At 45.2% G+C, this 18794-nt stretch overlaps 1 protein-coding gene across 1 annotated transcript; it reads right to left on the bottom strand.

Moving 5' to 3' along the window:
- Positions 1-35: 35 nt before the first annotated feature.
- On the bottom strand, positions 36-18373 carry LOC102871633 (chromosome unknown open reading frame, human C17orf66). Its single transcript, XM_006891050.1, has 15 exons — positions 18352-18373; positions 13410-13459; positions 11637-11815; positions 11252-11378; positions 11001-11057; positions 10704-10760; positions 9850-9907; positions 9358-9488; positions 4910-5092; positions 4467-4559; positions 4247-4366; positions 3237-3310; positions 1239-1290; positions 646-732; positions 36-407 (listed from the first exon to the last, which is right to left on the bottom strand). Exons 1-15 carry the CDS (start codon positions 18371-18373, stop codon positions 36-38), a joined length of 1662 nt encoding a protein of 553 aa, XP_006891112.1.
- Positions 18374-18794: the final 421 nt, after the last annotated feature.

Here is an 18794-nt window from a genome sequence, read left to right as displayed (position 1 = left end):
GAAGTCCTAGAGAGCTGACCTATTTCTGTGAAGGTCTAGAGCTCAGTCGTCAGCCACCAGGGGCCTTTAGGCTGTGGCTTGCCTTTTGTTAGTTTAAGGTATGGGAAGATGGTAGTTGCATGCAGGTCTGAATTGCTGGTGGATTGTAAAGTGGAATCATTCTTGGCTGTCAGCATTTCCTCCTGGTCCATCTTCGTGCTGTACTTTGCAATAAACAAAGGTCTCAGCTTTGCAAGTCGGAAGTCTTGGATGCTTAACTCTTCTGGGCTTTCAGGCTCCTTCTGGAACCTTGCGGTCTCTGACTTCATACTGCACGATGGTGGCTCATATACAAACAAAATCTTGTTCCTCAATTTTCTTTGGATCCAAGCATCATTTGAGGCCAAAAAAATTAATGTTTTTTGTAGCTGCATTGAAACAAACACCTTTGGACTATATTTCAAGCTGAAGCTGGGAGACTAGGGGGCACCCAAGAAGAGGAACTTTGACAACAGGCTCGTATGGCTCTAAAAGAACATGGGCAGGGACAGTATATGAAGGCTTATTCCCCGTTCCTCCCTCCTGACAAGGACCTAATGGTGAGGATGAGTAGGAGAGACTTAGAAAATGATAGAGAAGAGGACAAGGTGAGAAGGAACAGCTTACAGTGTTCTTCACATTCTGGTTCTTTTCTACATCCAGCATGTCTAGGAGCAAGTGATAAACTTGTGGGCTGCGGATACCGAGGGCACCCTGGCAGAGACAGAAGCAGACTTGAGGGCTGAGCCCAGCACTGGTGGGAGGAGGTGAGATTGTTAGGTCTCTTGGCCTCTTAAGTGAGAGCACATGTTCATGTGTGTACATATGTGCATATGCATAGAGAGCCTCAGTGGACAACCCCGGAAGATGCCCCATCCATGGTCTTTTTTTCATTTTAGTTCCATGTTAACCCTGCATCCTGTAAAGACAGGAGGAGAGAACTCACTAGCTCCCTGCTAAGAAGTCTTCTTTCTTGGCACACTTCACTGCATTGAGTGAAGGATGGCTGTTACCCAGGAGGATTGAAGATAATTTTTGCAGAATTAGAGCAACACCCCCATCTTATCTTTTGTACTTAGCCCTGAGAAAAGTTACTGAAATCTAACAAGTCAAACAGGAAACCATCATCCCCTTTCTTTCCTTGAGTCACACTGTCCAGTTTCCTACCCTTTGCATCAACACATTTCAGGAATCAGGTTAAGAAGCAGAACTGGCCTTACCAAAGAGATGATTGCTTCCTGGCGTGTACTGGGTCTTGGGTCCATCAGTTGCCTGTGCAGAAGAAAGCGTGTCTGGTTAAGGGGTGGTGGAGGGAGGCTGACTGCTGTTTCTGACAGGTGTAATGCCTGGGAGTGCTGCAAATTTCATTCATATTCCTCTTGATGGGAGGGGGAGAGCAGGTACTACAATTTGCTGTTGCTAGGTGGTTAGAGACCTCTCTAAAATACTGAAGAGCAACGATGTCAGTCTGGAGACTAAGGTGCGGCTGATACAGGCTTTGCAAACACTTGCTATACATCAACTGGACAATGACTAGGGATGACAGAAGGAAGAGTATTGAATATACCATGGACTGCTAAGAGAACGAACAGGTTTGTCCTAGAGAAGGTGAAGCCAGGCTGCTCCTTGGCGGCAAGGATTCTGAAGCTTTGTCTGACATATTTTGAACATGTTGCAAGGAGGGACCAGTTCTTGGAGAAAGACATCATGCTTGGGAGGGTGGAGGAACAGCGCAGGAGAGGAAGACCTTCAATGAGATGGATTGATGCAGTGACTGGGGTAATGGGGATAGGTTTGTCAGAGACAGTAAGATTGGCACAGGGTAGAGTAGGGTTTAGGGCTGCTGTACATTGGGCCACTATGAGTCGCAGGCCACTTGATAGCATATCACAACAAAGGCAGTTGTGTAGGTCATGTAAGGGAAGTTTTTGGGGTCGTGTTTGATGTGTATTACTGCTCGCTCTTTTCCCCTTAAGAGTGGATGTCCTTGAGCTTTTGGCCAAGGGTGAAGGTCTGCTTGAAGGCGTGCTGGGCCAAATTTGTTACTTTTTAAATGAGTATTCCTTAAATGACACAGCAATCTTTTGTCTGTTTGCTAAACGGAACAACTGGGTATTGCTGTGATGCTGCACACTGTTCCATAGTCTTGTCAAATACCATAATGGTTACCCATTCTGTACAGTGTTTGGATGACTTTCCCAATTGATTTATGCTGAGAAGCAGGAGTGGCATCCACTTCCTAAACTAGATGCCTCTGGAAATTCTACAAACTCTAAACGTACAGAAATGATGTTATAGAACAGAGTTCAGGTCTTTTGTGCAAAGCTCAGTCGTATTTGACTTGATAACACTTGACCACTGCTAAATGAGACTAGTGCTATTATATTTGGAGGAATGCTCTTCCACTTTGTACATCACTCTTTGTCAATGTGCTGTATGAGATAACCTGGGTTTGCTATGATGCTGAACCTTGTGTCATTGGGGTATCAAATACCAGAATGGTTTCCCAATGTGCACAGTGGTGGAGCTCCTAATTGTAAAAGGTTTGGAAGCAGGAGTGGCATCCACTTCCTAAACCACATGTCTCTGGAAACTCTATGTACTTGGAGAAATGACAATAGTTATGGAAAGGTATTAGGTCTTTTGTTCATAGTGTTGCTATGAGTCGTGCTTGATTCAGTGGCAATCAACAACAACAACGGGTGCTGTTTAGTTGACTGACTCATAATGACCCTTCGTACAACAGATTAAAACCTGTCTTGTTCTGTGCTGGCCTCCCAATTTGCTTGTTCCTTTGTGTCAAATTGACTATGGCATATAATGACTCCCTGAAGAACAGATTAGAACCTTGCTCTGCCCTGTGCCATCTTGAAGATCTTGAAGCCAATGTTAGAGTCACTGTGTCAGTCCACCTTGCTGAGAGTCTTCCTTTCTTCCACTAGCCCTCCACTTTTCCCAGAAGGATGTCTTTTCCCAGTAGCTGTCCTCTCCTGAGATTATCTTTGTGATAATCAGGCCTCACACCTGTCCAGAACTTTGCTTTTTACATGTCCTCCTTGTGCTCTCATCTTAAGCTTTCTGGCAACCCTGAGTATTGGCATTATTTGGCGGAGGGTTCATAATAAGATGAGAGCAGTCAGCAAGTTCTCAGCTCTTACTGGCCCTTCTTTCCTGTAGTCTAGGTTTTGGCCTGGCAGCTCCCAGCCCAAATTACTCACTCCTCCACCAAGTTCATCATCGCAGGCTTCATCTTGAGCTCCTCCACTGTTTCAGCCACAACTTGCCTCATAGCCTGCGGAAGAATCAAGGTGGGACAGCAGAAGGAGTGCAGTAATACACATTCAGGTGCATCACTAACCTTTACTCTGTGCTACATACAGTCGCAGTCTTGAGCTCAGACTGGTTGAGGGGCTATGGGGAACAGGCAACTAAATGTGCAGTTGCAGGACTTTGTTAGTTTTATTTCTAGCCCAAGTGTAGAGTGCACATCGGAGTGTCTCCTAACTCGGGTTTTCTGGAGAAGCTGAACTCTGAAGGGTAAGAGGAGTGAACCAGGAAGAGGGGTTTTTTTGGGAGTTGGTCTCTGGAGAGATATGAGAGTTTGTACAAAAACCTAAAGCTCAGAGGGGGCGTATGGAAATGGAGATTGAGGCAGCCAAAGTGGGGCTCTTCAAAATGAGGCACTCCGTGTAATTCTGCTGGGATGACAACAGGCGTCTATGTCAGGACCCTATGCGTAGGGCTTGGTTTGAGAGCAACAATGTAAGTCGTTTCAAAGGTGTTAAGGAACCATTGGAGAGTTTTCTAAAGAAAATGTATCTGGAAAGTTTGTGGCTAATTCTCTTTAACAGGTTATAATAAAAGTGAAGGAAGCTAAGGGAAGGCAGGCAGAGTTAATTCTGACTGGGGCAATTTGGGAAATCTGCCCAGAGGAGAGTCAGGGACCATATTTTAATGGACAGAAGGCAAGAGGGGTTACCAGAACCAGTGGGAATGAATGGGAGAGGCAGGTTTTCCATTGCAGAGGGTGAGAAAGATGCCTGCAGCATTTAAAAGATAATTACCTGAGTAAAGACAAAAGCAACTTCAAAATATGGACTGTGTAGAAACAGCAGATGATGAATGTGTGATGCTTTGGGGGGGAGGGGTGGAGCCAAGCCTGGAGAGGTCTCGGGAGCGGAGAGGGAAGGGAGGTTTGTCTGGACTTGAGAGCTCTGGTGACACTCACCAGGAAGGGTTCAGTAAACATCATCTTCCTGAGCTGGTCAAATGTGAGTCCTTCCAGCCCTTGCTCTTGGATCTTTTCTAGCCCAACAGCCCTGAGCATTTTGGTGGCTTCCAAGCGGTGCTGAGGGAGAGGTGGAGAAGGCATGAAGGATAGACCCTTAGCCCTCTAACCCTGTCCCAGTGCTGGAGAAGGAAGGGTGTCAAACAGCCCCAGAGCTTACCTCGAGGACAGCGGAAGAGGAAAGCTGCTCTAGGATGGCCTTGGTGACCACAGCTGAGTGCACGTGCATCATGTTGACCAACATGCTGAGTGCCTGTGTGGTGGGGTGGGGCGGGCAGGGCAGGAAGGGGGCTAGATGATCATGCCGATTGAGTGCTAACCCTTGTACTTCTGGGGGCACGTGACATTCTTTTTCCTGCCTTTTCAGTGAGAACACGTTCCTGTGTGCCCACACATACGTGAACATCCGTACATAAAATGTACACAGACGTGTACGTCCACATGACCTCATGTTCATGTGTAGTTAAGTTCACAAACACACAGTGATCCTTGCTGAAGCAAGCTCTCTGGATGAGGATGATAGAATTTAGACCTGATCCAAGTCAGCACTGACCTTTTATTTTCCCAGTCCTCCCTGGGGAACCAGCCTCCTGCCCCTCACACCTTCATCCTCTGGGGCTTGGATCCACGGCCCAGGCTCTGCTGCAGGAACTCTCGGACCACCTTGCTGCAGGGTCTCAGGAAACCCAAGCACAAGGCTGCCTCCAGAGCTGCATCATTTGGTGGCACTTTCAGCAGTGTCTGCAGCAGGGACACCAGCTTCTCTTCATCCTCCACTTGAGACCTCTAAAGGGAGGCAGGAGGAGAAATGGGCGGGGTAAGGGAATAAGTCCTCCACCAGGCTTGATGCTTCTAAGCCATTCTCTTGCCTAAAGTGAATCTCATGCGAGCACATTATTTTGTCCACTTCCCCTTATTTATGCTGACACCTACTGGCTGCTAAGTCACATCTCATTTCTCTATGATTTTATCTCTTAGGTTAATGTTACTCTTTAGTATTTCTGTTGTAATTCCAGATCCAGCATGTATATTATAAACACATGTAATTGTTTATCTCTTCCAGTGACCTTGTCATCTGTTGTACCACAGCCATTAATTTCCACAGAGAGACCTTCAATTACTCATAATGACAATTGCTCCATAATCATTGATTTCACTCTCTGCCTCTCACCGCCTATCTTTCTAGCTCACCTCTTGTCATGTTCTGGTGTCAGTGATAGTTTGACTACTCACAGACTAACAATCCATTGATGGCCACCTTTTCTCCTTTTGATCCAGCTTAGATTCTAAAGTCCTGCTTTAATTATCCCTTGCTGCAATACAATCTCAGTCCAGCACCCCCCACACCCCTTTTTCATTGTATTCCCTTGCCACAAACCTGGTTAAATCCAACTTTGTGTCTGCATCTCTTGGAGAAAAACCACAATCCTAGCAACTGACTTGCTTTGTGAATGTGCCATTTATAACTTGACAGACCTTGATGCCGCCTGGAAACCATACTGCTTTTCCTCTGAGCACTTTCCCATTCTTCTATTTCATATTCCTTCCGGAACCTGCTATACTTGCTCCTCCATTCTCACTCTGGTGAGACTCCGTTAATGACTGTTACTTTCTTGACCAAGAAAATAAAAGCAACTAGAAAGGTTCCATGGCAGTCTACCATGAGTTCTACCAAGTTATCAAGACCTGCACCCATTCACTCTTCCTTGCCAGTTGTTACTGTGGCCATCTCTGTAAAACCAATCATTCCACTTGTGTATTCGCTCTCATTCCCTCTCACCTACTCAAGGTCTTTGCTTCAAACAGCTCTCTTTATTTTTCTAACTACAGGATTATTCCCTTTAGCATAGAAACAAACTTTTTTCTCTTCTAGAATCATCTCTGAAACCAACTGCTACTATTTCTATGAAACTTATCCATGCTTTCCAGCTGCCAATTTCTTGCCTCTCATGTTCTTGTTGTTCACATGTTCTTTAAAACTCGCTTCAAGCATGCCTCCCCTCAATGAAATAACTCTTCCTAAAATAATCAATGGTTTCTACATTGGAAAGTCAACTTAATCAGTGTCTTGTTCTTGTTGTGTGCTGTCAAGTTGGAACAAACACATAGTCAACCCTCGAGCTGGTTTTTCAGAGGCAGGTAATTGAATGGGAGGAGATTGTCCATCCTTCTCTGGAAGAGCTGCTGGATTTGAACCAAGTGCTTTCAGGATTGCAGCACAGCTTCTTACCACTAGGCCACCTGAGTCCTTAATCAGTGCCTTAGTGCTAAGGAAAGTACTGCCTAGTCAGAGGCACGTATCTTGAATCCACCAGCTTCTCCACAGGAGAGAGATGGGCAACGGGAAATCTCCCGTGCAATTTACTGTTTCTAAAAACCTGCTGGAGGGTCAGCTATGGGTCGGTTCCAATTCAGTGGTACACGATTACAACGTTTTATTAGATGACAGTTAATTTCTGCCTTCTTGATGTATTTTTTAAGTTTGGATGATTTTTTTAAGTTTGTATGATTTTTAAGTTGATTAATTCCTTCCTTATTTTTACTTCCCCCCCCCCCCTTCTTGTTATGTACTGTCGAATCAGATCCAGTCAACACAGGAGAATATTGCCTCTCCTTCTCCAGCGGAGCAGCTGGTGGATTTGAACCACGTGCCTTTGGGATTGCAGTGCAGCTTCTTGCCACTAGGCCAGTAGGGCTTCCTTGCCCCCTTATTTTTAAGTTATTTGAATGAAAGTTTACAAAAGAAGTTGGTTTTTCATTCACTCATTCATACAGTTTTCCCCTTGATGTGTTTCCTTGACTTATTTTTCAGAATACAACAGTTTTATTTACTTACTTACCTTCCTTCCTGGCCATTTCTCAGTGTTTGCTGGTTCTTCCTTTTCTACTTGGCTTCTTAATGTATTGGTACCCCAAAGTATAATTTTTGGGTTTTTCCCTCCCTGGTGATATTATTTCTGTTAGACTTCAAATGGCATTTATATGTTGACAGCTTCCAAATAGTTGGTTGCTATTTCTGGTTCACATGTCTCTCGTTTCTAGAAATGCTTACTTGTCATCTTCCTTGGCGAGCCAGCGTTTTTGTTGTTATGTGGCATTGAGTCAGATGGGAGGAAATTGCCTATCTTTCTCCCAAGGAGTAGCTGGTGGATTTGAGCCACCTGATTTTGAGTTGGCAGCACACCTCCTTACCCACAAGGCCGTGAGAGCCCCTAGAGGTCCAGTTGCCATCTCAGCACTATGTTGTCCAAGACTGAACTGATGTGGTGGCAAACCTATTATTCTGCTGACACCTTTTCCCCATTTAGTTGATAACAACTCCATCTTTTCTGTTCTAGGCCAAATACCTTGGCTTCACCCTCACTCCATCACGTTCTTTAACAGCTTGTTGTTACTGGGTTCCATCAAGTCAATAACGATTCAGAGTGAGCCTGTGAAAGACAGTCTACACCCTGTGGACAGGCCTGTGCCGTCCTCACCATCTCCGCTGTCCTCAGGCTCATTTGTTGTAGTCTCTTGAGCTCGTCAGTTGTCATTCCATCTCATTGAGTGTCTTCCTTCTTTCATGGACCCCCTATTCGCAACATGATGTCTTTTTCCTGGGACAGGTGTCTCCTGACAATATGTCCAAAGTATGTGAGATGCAGTTTCACCATCCTTGCCTCCAAGGATCGCCCTTTAAAAGTTTTACTTTTTATTATTTTGTGTGTGTGTGCCATCAGATCAGATCTTTCTGGTATAGGAGGAGATTGCCCCCCTTCTCCAGCAGAGCATCTGGTGGATTCGAACTGCGCACTTCTGGGGTTAAAAGTTTTAAAACGTAACTGTGATTTTTACCTCCTGCAGTGCTACCACTTTGGTTAAACCACCACCATCTCTCACCAGGCTTGTTTTAGTAGCCGCCAGTTGGTCTCCCTGCTTCCACTTTTGGCTGCTATTCCCACTACTAATTGTTTTTTCTTAGCACAGCTGTTAAGAGTGAGTCTTTTGCAGTGTAAGTTAGATCATGCCACTGTTCTGCTCAAGAACTTCCGATGGCCACCTATTCCACTCATTCTAAAAGCCCGCATGCCTACAACCACCCAGAAAGTCATAATCATGTATTGTTAACTTTGACTTTACCTAATTTCTCCTGGTTCTCTCTCTTCCCGCTCCATTTACCTGCACTGGCCTCCTTGTTGTTCCTTGAACACACCAAGTACTTCCCTGCTGTACATTTTCTGTACTGATTGGTCCTTCTGTCTGGAATATCTTTGTTTACCTGTTGCCTTCTAAATGAAGCTTTCTTTGTTCACCATGTTTAAAATTGATACTCATCCCCATCTCCATTCAACATTCTACACCACGCTCAATTTGCTATGTAACTTTCCTTATTTCACTTCTCGCCTCTAACATACTACAGGAAAACTTATGAAATCTGGAACATGTGCAAGCTGGAAACCTGTCCAAAAAGGGAAACTCAAAATAATATTATCCACAAAAATGAGTGATAAGAAAAAATTCTAAGACCCTGCAAAACAGTACGTCTCGTTGAGTCTGGCTCTTACAGGTTTCACTGTATATAGTTTTCTACTTCAACTTGTTGGGTATTATGTGTTTCCTTCCACTGAAATATAAACTCCACAAGGGCAGGTCTTTGTTTGGTCCATTGGTGTAGATTACAGGCCTGGGTGAGAGCCTGTCAGGTTCCAATATACATTTGTAGAATGAGTGTATGAGTGATGAATTCTCTTTCACACAGAGCAATGATGGGATGAAAGTCAGGGAGCCCTAAAGGACAGAGGGACTCGGATGTGCCCATCCTCTCTTGATCCTCATCCTGTCTCGACAGAGGCTTTACTTTAATGGGTTATTTTAATAACGACTCTGCTTTTATTTAGAGAGAATATGCATTTTTACTGTCTCCCATTTACAAGTGGAAGACTGAGTCTGAAAGTGGACTTTTGCAGAGCCATATACTGTCCAGCCACACAAGGAACACCATTCCCTAGCGAAAGTGTCCTCTAGGCTAACTGCCTTCTGTGCAACTTCCTGAATCTGCTCCCAGTCACCTTCTCTTTAGGAACAGCGACCCACTTGTTCAGAGCCATTTGTAGCCCCAGCAGAGTCTCCATCCTTTGAGGTTCGTTGCACCCCTTCAACTGCTGCATGAAAGCCTGGATCACATGCTTATTCAGGCAACCTAGACAAGGAGGATCCTCAGCTCAGAGCAGTGCCCCGAAGACTGCTCCTCTGCTAGGCTCCATTTGACTATACTGTCCCCTCAAGACAGACGTTCCAAATAAGGGGTCCCAAGATGTTGCCCAGCTTCCCAGGACACAGGGTGCAACCACAGTTCCAGGAGCCTTCCCTTCCACTCCACCTTTCAGTCTCCACCTCTGCTTCTGTTCTCTGCCCGGGAATAATAGGATAACTCCTAGGCCCTGCTGACAGGTTGTGTGTGTACACTCCCTCTCTCCTTCCTGTGTTTAGATGACCAGAGTACTGGCCTGCACTATCTCCTTTCTCACCCCTCTCCCCACTCAAGGAAGGGACATACTCACCCAGGAGAGCCAAGGTTCGGTAGGCCTTGAACTTCACTTTCTTTGTGCCACTTCTGGCCTGATTTAGGAAGCACCACAAAGTGATAAAATGTCAGAGGTTTAGGGATCATCTCAGCCTAACCTTTTCATTTTACAGATTAAGAAACAGAGTGTAGGGAGCTCTGGTGGCCTACTGGCAAGAAGCTGCACTGCAATCCCAGAGATACATGGTTCAAATCCACCAGATCCTCTGCTGGAGAAGGAGGGGCACTCTCCTCCTATACCAGTCAGATCTGATTTGATGGTACACACAAAAAATAATAATAAAATTAAAAAAAAACACAACAGTGTTTACACTCAAACACTCAAAGTGCAGTGCACAGGTCGGCTGGTGCAATGGAAGGAATGCTGGACTTGAGAATCAGGTGTTTGTTCATCTCTCTATCTAGTAGTCACTTGGCCTTTTTAAAAGCTTTTCTTTTCTCAGTAGGAGGAAACAGAGGCTAATTCCTGTACCTATATTGTTGGAAGATGTAAATGACATTATGGTTAAGTATTATGGCTATTCCTTTGAATTGTAATGGAAGCATGCTGTCATGTTCTGGAGGCACAGAGTGAGCTCAGTCCCGGTTCTTTTTGGGTTTTCAGTTCTGTCTTTTCTGATAGACCATGGGGATCTTCATATTCCTCACTAACCATCCTTTGTGTCAAACTGCTGTTGGAAGAAGCCCAAAGCGTGATGGAGTGGGCATGCTATACACTGGTGACTCTGACCCGTCATCCCTGTACTTCTAGAGAGCCCTATCTGTGCTCCCATGTGCACGCTTCTTATCCTGTTTTCCCTTCCTCTGGGTTTCATGCAGCCCCAGACTCACCGCCTCCTCTAGTGCCTCCAAGATACATCTGTCACTGATGCCCAGGCACCCCAGAGCCTGCGAGAACAGAGGTAGAAGACAGAAGAAGATCTTGGATACCATACATGGAGTTCTTATTCCTCTGGAAATCCTATGGAGCTGTTCAGCTGTGTTCTACAGGGTCACTGTGAGTTGAGATCAACTCATTGGCTTGGCTGCAGCTAGAATCTGTACTCTGAATACCTCCCCCCTCCTCAAGTGCCTGTACTCTCCAGCTCAGCCAGCTCCACACTGTAAACCTGCGCCCCCACCCCTCACCTGAGCTGCATAAAGTTGCTCGTCTTCAATGGGAGATTTCAGACTTTCTGTGAGTTCCTGCCCATCCACGGCAGCCAGTGTAGAGGAACAAATGGGGTAAATATGGAAGTTCAAATGGAAAGGAACTCATCCATGCAATGCCTTTCCCTCCTATCCCTCCAGTGAACACGCAGAATGATGGGAGCCCGAGATAAGGGCACCCATGGGGAGGGAGTCTCTCATCCACATCCCCTCCCATCACGGTCCCTGACCTTTAGTCTCTGCCACTTCAGGGGGTCTGAGGTGGGCCCCAAGGGCCTGGATTCCACCTGAGATTGCAGGGCCAGTTTGTTCATGGGGAGATAGAGGTTTTGGAGGTGAATTCTCTCACTGATGTGCCTGTGTGAGAAATTGCATGGACAGTCTTTGTTCCCAGGTTTGTTCCCTTCCCATTTCACAGCCCCTCCTCTCCACAGTCCTCAGCCCAGATAGATGGCACCGGAGGAAGACAGAAGAGGGGGCAGTGACATCCAACCAGCCCAGGATTCCCTTCAGCCCAGGGTCCTTTTCAGTAGGTGAACTATCCCACCCACTCACACCCTGTTCTACTTCTTTTCCCTAGAGGGTGCAGAGGGTTTGGGAGCTGGCAGAACATACTTGGAATGTTGTCTCCTTTTTTGTAATATCTTCTGGGCCTCTTGCTCATCTCGAGCAGAGAACAAGTGCCAAGGCAAGTGGATCTTAGGCGGCTGGGAGTAGCAGTAGGGAGCCGAGTGTGGTTTCCTTGGGTCCTGCCCCCAGTGGTCTGGACTTGGGGGGAATACCTCCTTTACCATCTAGGGATGTGAGTGGCAGAATGGTTACCGAGTGTCCCTCAGCCAGGGTCTCCGAGTCTTAACATGGATGCTGGCTGTGGGGATGGAGTGAGGTGATTGAGATGCTCTTCAGCCTCATATCTGGGCTGGACTCACTGTGTGACTTGGACAAGTTACTCCACCCCACCAAGGTCTTAGTCTTCTCATATGTAAAATAGAGCTAATCACCCTTGTTTCGTGCCCCTTCCAAGGTTGCTGTGAAGCCATTGGTGAGCTGTAAATCAGTCTGGTACAAAGTTTGGTTAGGTGAGGATCGCAAGACCCTTTCAAAAGTCAGATGGAAAGGAAGGTGGGAGTAGGTGAGATGTGGAGTTAAGATGAGGGAAAGAGAGACTGCAGTTCATTCACAAGTATTTGTTGAACCTATGTGCCAAAAAAAAAAAAAGAGCCTTGGTAACACAGTGGTTAAAGCACCTGACTAATTGGGCCACTCTGCAGAAGGAAGATACGACAGGCCATTTCCATAAAGATTTGGAAACTCTGTGGGGCAGTTTTACTGTGCCCTGAAGGGCTGCAGTGAGTTAGAATTGACTCAATAGCAATGGTTTTCTGTTGTTTTTTAAATTAAGCACCAAGCCCTGTGACGATGCTGAGGTGTAGTCTAGTCCTCTCCCCAGGTCTTGTGGAACTTAGAGTTTAATTGGGAAAACTGGCATCTTCACACACTCTCTCAGTTGGGAAGGAGGTGCTCCGAGGGTAGTGAAGAGTGTGGCTTAAATTCCTAGTTTTTCCTGAGGATCTGTGTAAGATTCATCCCTGCCTTTCGTTAGGCCTTCCTGTCTGTACAACAGATCTCTCTCTGGGCAACAAGGAGAAGGTTCAGTTAGTGAGTCTCAGATTGGCAACTGAAAAGATAGTATTAAGAGTTCTCAAGTGGTTATCACCATTTTAGAAAATGACATTGACTCACTGTGAATTGTCAGATCTAGTTAAACAAAAGAAAACTAAACAAAAAAAAAATAAAGCAGAAATAAGATTTCAAGTCGCCTGCAACTCACAGCAACCCTTTGTACAACAGCTCTGAAGTCTGCCCTGTCCTGAGCCAATCTCATTGACTCCAGCACACCTACCCCCATTACCCTAGTCAATCAATCCATCTCATCCAGGGTCTTCCTCTCCTATGCTGTCCCTCCACCCTTCTGAGCATGATGTCCTTCTCCAAGGATTGGCCATGTGCCCAAACTATGTGAGACAGAAATAAGATGCCAACTTAAAATTAAATTTCAGATAATGACTTCAACATTTGGAACATATTATACTAAAAATATGTACTGTTTATCTAAACTTTAAATTTGACTAGGCATCCTGTCTCTTCTTTGGTAACTCTGTTGAATCCCTTTGTTCACTGATAAAAAAATTATTAAGCATGGCCTGCGTAGCTCCGGTAGGGATTGGCTGGGACACAGGATGTTTCTAAGACTCAAAGAGGAAAAGAGACTTGCCCAGAGTCACACAGAACTGATGGCCTCACTAGATTGAACACCTTAAATGGGAGGGAACAGTCCGATACCCCTCCACTTTGACAGAATTTCCAGGGTGGTAAAAATTATCTTACCTGGTAGCAGGACAAGGGTAGGCGCACAAGAGCTATGGATCCTCCATGTTCTGGGAAGAAGGATAAGAGTGTGATGTGGTACAAATGAGAGAGTAATTGCGAAGGTGGGTTAGAGAATCATTCATCAGACATTCATTCATTTAGTTAGCATTTAGTGCACCCAGTGCCAGGTATTTCACTAGGCTCCAGACAAGTAAAGGAAGTCTAATTCCTGCCTTTCAGGGGCTCCTAGTCTTCTAATACTTTGCCACTCAAAATGTGGTCCATGGAACAGCCGGCCATCTGCTTAGTATAGGAACTTCCCAGGAATGCAGATTCTCAGGCTCTGCTCCAGACCTTCTGAATCAGGATCATCACTGTATCAGGATCTCCAGATGATTCCTCTGTGTGTTGAAGTTTGAGAAGCCCTTATCCGGCATAGTGGTTCTCAACCATGGCTGTATATTCAAATTAGGTGGGGAAACCTTTAACACACCTGTTGTTAGGTGCCATCAAATAGGTTCTGATTTGTAGCCACCCAAAGTACAACAGGAAGAGACACTGCCTAGAGCTGTGCCATCCTCGCAGTTGTTGGCTATGTTTGGGCGCATAGCTGCAGCCACTGTGCCAACCACTCGTCTCCTTGAATGTGAGTTTCTTACTAAGCCTCTACTTTACCAAGAATGACAGGTTCCTCTGGAGACTGGTCCCCCCCTTATAACCTGTCCAAAGTATGTGAAAGTCTCACCATCCTTGCTTTTAATGAACATTTCAGCTGCACGTCATCCAAGATAAGATTTGTTTGTTCTTCTGAAAGGCCATGATGTGCTCAGTATTCTTCGACAATGCTCTATTTCTGAGTTGTCAGATCTTCAGTAAACTTCCTTATTTATTGTCCCGCTTTCTCATGCATTTGAGGTACTTGAAGATACCACTGGCTCGGGTCATGCACACCTTAGTCCTCCAAGTGACATCTTTACTCTTTAAGGAGGTTCTATGCAGCAGATTTACCCACTGCAATATGTGGTTGAATTTGTAGGTTACTGCTTCTATGGGCCATGACTGAATCCAAGTAAAATGAGGTCCTTGACTACTTCAATTTTCTCTCCAAGATGCTGCTTATTAATCCAGTCATAAGGATGCTTATTTTATGTTGAGGTGTGATGGATCCATAATAAAGGCTGGATGCTGCTTTATCAGTGTCTCAAGCCCGCTTTGATTTCAGCAAGCAAGATTGCATCATCTCCATTTTTCAGTTAACTAATGATTCTTCCTTCAGTCCTCAAACTGGATTCTTCTTATGGTCCACCTTCTCACGTTTTTTGCTAAGCATACAGACTCAGTAAGTACGATAAGAAGATATAACCTTGAAACACACTTCTCCTGACTTTCAGCTGCACAATATCTCCATGTTTTGTTTGGTCAACTCTCTTCTTGTTTTGTGTACAGTGTCTGCATGAGCGCAATTAAGTGTTCTGCAATTCCTGTGCTTTGCAGTATTTTTCATAATTTGTTACAATCCCACACTATTGAGTGCTTTTGTGTAGTCATTAAAACCAAAAGGCTATGTCTCTCTGGCAGTTTGAATCCACTAGCATCTCCCTAGGAGAAAAATGAGTCACCTGCTCCCATGGGATTTACAGCCTTGGAAACCCCAGTGAGGGATTAACCGTGAGCCTGTTCTGATCGAACAACACTGAGTTATTCTCATTATGAGTTGTGCCACATTAGCAAATGAAGATCCTGAAAGGTTTACTCTGTCCACGTCAGCAAGGGAGACTCTCCTTGAAGAGACAACTTTTCCCTGATCCTGCATTATGTGTTTGCAGACCTGAGGAGCCCGTCTTCTGGTATTAGACAGTTTCTGTCTTTGCTTTTCATAAGGTTTCCACTGCCCTTCACTTTTTTAAAAAAATAAGGTAGCTCATCAGTCCTTCCTACTCTATCCGAGCCTAGGGCTTGGCAGTCTGCTCCCATAAACATCACAAAACTTTAATATAAAATGACATCCTTGCTCGTGAGCACTTTGGAGAGGTCCTTGGCAAACAGATTTGCCCAACGCAGCACGTCTTTTAATTCCCTGACTGCTGTTGTCATGGGTGGTGTTGAGTGTGAATCCAAGGAAAAGGAAATCCTTGACAACTTCAGACGTTTCTATGTCATCATCTGTAATGATTTTCCTGTTGGCCCAGTGGTGAGGATTTTTGTCTTCTTGATGTTGAAATGTAACCCACATAACCATGGCATTACTTCCTGTGCATTGGAATGTTGGACAGTGAATAAAGATGAAAGAAGAGTTGATGCCTTTAGTGTGGTGTTGGTGAAGAATGTTGAGCAGACCATAGACTGCCAAAAGAAGAAACAAAGCTGTCTCAAAGAAGTATAACTAGAGGGCTCCTTAGAGGCAAGGATGGTGAAACTTCGCCTCACTCTGGGCATGTTTTCAGGAGAAGCCAGTCTTGGAAAAAACCATCATGTTGGGAAAGATCAGAGAAAGTAAGGAAAACCCTCAGTGAAATGGACTGACAGTGACTACCACAGTGGGCTCAAGGGGAACGGAGATCATGAGAATGGCACAGGACAGAGTATGGCTCAGATCTGTTGTTTATAGGATCCCTCGGAGATACAGTCAACTTGATAGCATTTAACAACAACAAAGGTCACAGCCTAGGAAAACCTACGGGGTAACTAGACTCTGTCACATGATGTTACTGTGAATGAAAACATTTATTTGAAAGCATACAACAAAAATATTAGTCTGATTCAATCAGATTCTCTGTGGATAGGTCCTAGGCTTTTAAAAAATCTCCCTAGGTGAAAGCTTAAGAGGAACAAATTGGCTTTCCATTCAACCATCCATACATGTTTTTTTCTATGACATTGATTGTCAAACCCACATTGTAACATTATTCTTCCCACTTCTTTCGGATTCTCATTTCCTTCTATCCTTCTATCCCATTCTTTCCTAAATCTGAGCTTTGTCACTGGGTGAAGGCTGCCCTTTTGATCATATATGGTTGTTTGTTCTAAGGAGTGACTATGTCTTTGACGTTGTTGTTCTACCTATATGGCTTTTTATTGTTTGGCTGGGCACTGAACCACAGACGTTAGTTTAGTACCAGACTCAAAAAGGTAACTGTAAAACTCAAAAAGGTCTGTAGTCTCTAGTAGACCAGCAAGCCTGGCCACGTTTCTGATTTTGAGTTTTGTTCCACACTTTTCTCCTACTCTGTCTAGAATCCTCTACTATGATCCTTTTTAGAGGGGTCAGCAGTGGTAACTGGATACTAGCCAGTTCTGGTTTCGTGCTTAGTGGAGTTGAAGTCCAAGAAGTCCATTAGTCCTGTGGACTAATTGTTCCTACATCTCTTTGATTTTCTTTGTTCCAGACAGGAACAGACCAATAGTTACACCATATGTGACTGCTCACTAGTTTTTAAGACTCTCCGAAGCTCTGGTGCCCTCGTAGGGAGTTCTGGTGCCCTCGTATGGAGCTCTGGTGCCCTCCTCATAGGGAGCTCTGGTACCCTCCTCATAGGGAGCTCTGGTGCCCTCCTCATAGGGAGCTCTGGTACCCTCGTGGGGCCCTCTGGTGCCCTCCTTGTAGGGAGCTCTGGTGCCCTCATCGTAGGGAGCTTTGGTGCCCTCATCGTAGGGAGCTTTGGTGCCCTCATCGTAGGGAGCTTTGGTGCCCTAGTAGGGAGCTCTGGTGCCCTCGTGGGGTGCTCTGGTGCCCTCGTAGGGAGCTCTGGTGCACTCGTAGAAGGCTCTGGTGCCCTAGTAGGGAGCTCTGGTGCACTGGTATGGAGCTCTGGATGCCTAGTGGGTAAGGAATTATCCTGCCAACCCAAAGGCAGATGGTTTACCAGTTACTCTTTAGGAGGAATATGGCCACTCTCCTTCCTTGGGATTTATGGCCTCTGAAAACCCACTGGAGAGTCAGCTATGAGTTGGTTCTGACTCAACAGCATTGAGTTTTGAGAGTCACTATCATCAAAGTTTGGAAGCAGGAGTGGCATCCGCTTCCTAAACAACATGTCTCCGGAAACTCTATGAACTTTGATAAACGTCAATAGTTGTAGAGGGGCTTCAGGCCTTTTGTTCATAGGGTCGCTATGAGTCGTGCTCGACTCGAAGGCAATCAACAACATCACCAGAGTAGGCTGTAGGACATTGTCTCTAAGGACTATCTTATGCTAATTGACCTTGCTGTCCCCTATGATTATGGTCTGGAGGGTCTGTGTTCCTCACAGGATTCTAATATGCATTTAAGATTGAAAACCATTGACTGTCTGCAACATTTCTCAAATTTAAGTATACAGTAAGATCACCTGAGGAACTTACTGAAAGATAATTTTCTGGAACTCAGTCAATCTGGGTGGGCTCTGAGAATTAGCATTTCTGGGGACGAAAGGGTCTGGGAGGTCCTAGTGGCCTAAAATACTTGTGCTAGTCTACCAACTCAAAGCTTGGCAGTGTGAATAAACTCAGCAGCACCACTGAAGAGAGGCCTGACAATCAGTTTATATGACGAGTACAGCCAGGAAAACACTGTCGGGCAGTTATGGGTCACCATGAGTCAGAATCAACTGTAATGGGGATTTTGGTTTGGGCACCTGAGAACTACTAGGTTATTTTTTTGTGAGATAGAAATATTGATTAGTAATCAACAGAGGGAAATAGATGTGGTGATAGATTTAAGCACAGGTTGTACAGATGAGGGCTGGGAGGATCAGAGAAGGTTTCCTAGAAGAGATTATACACAAGCTGAGTACTCAACACAAGGAGTCAACCAGTTAGACAAGGGGGAAGAGTCCTGGGCACAGGGAACAACATATGCAAAGACTTGGAGGTCTAAGAGTTGGGCAGGTAGCAGGGTGTAAGTCTAGAAGCAAAGGCTAGGAGGTTCAGGTACCCCATCTTCAAAGACTTTATGGGCTTTGCTAAGGACCTAAAGACTTACCCAGAAGGTTGTGAAGAGCCATGGAAGTACTCCAAATTGTCTTGCCATAAAATTTGCTGTATTCATCTTGCCCTTTGCTTTGGGTGTGAGGCACCCACTCTGGCTCTTTTTGGTCTCTGGCCCTGGCTCTGTCTCTCTTCATTCCAGCCTCACCCCTGGCACCTTCTTGCTGTTCTAGCCAGGAGAACTTGTGTGTTGAGTTGGTGGCATTGGGGGCATGATTTTTTTGAAAGGACATATTTTTCTTTCCATGATGGGATGAGATGGAACTTGAGGACTCCTGGGCCTCTGGATAGACAGGGTCCCTATCTGGAAATGATTTCTTCATTTGGGCCCACATGGATTGGTGAAGTGTCTGACTTCTGGAGATAGAAGCTAGCGAGTACTGAGTAACCAGGTCTCCTTGGTAAATAGAACACTTAAGTTCCATTCTTTGGCTCTGC

This window comes from Elephantulus edwardii, unplaced genomic scaffold (genome assembly GCF_000299155.1).
Source record: "Elephantulus edwardii isolate Elephantulus edwardi_28Jun2011 unplaced genomic scaffold, EleEdw1.0 scaffold00094, whole genome shotgun sequence".
NCBI classification, from domain to species: domain Eukaryota; kingdom Metazoa; phylum Chordata; class Mammalia; order Macroscelidea; family Macroscelididae; genus Elephantulus; species Elephantulus edwardii.
Note: the sequence above shows the minus strand (reverse complement) of the source record. Positions and strands in the feature narration are given on the sequence as shown.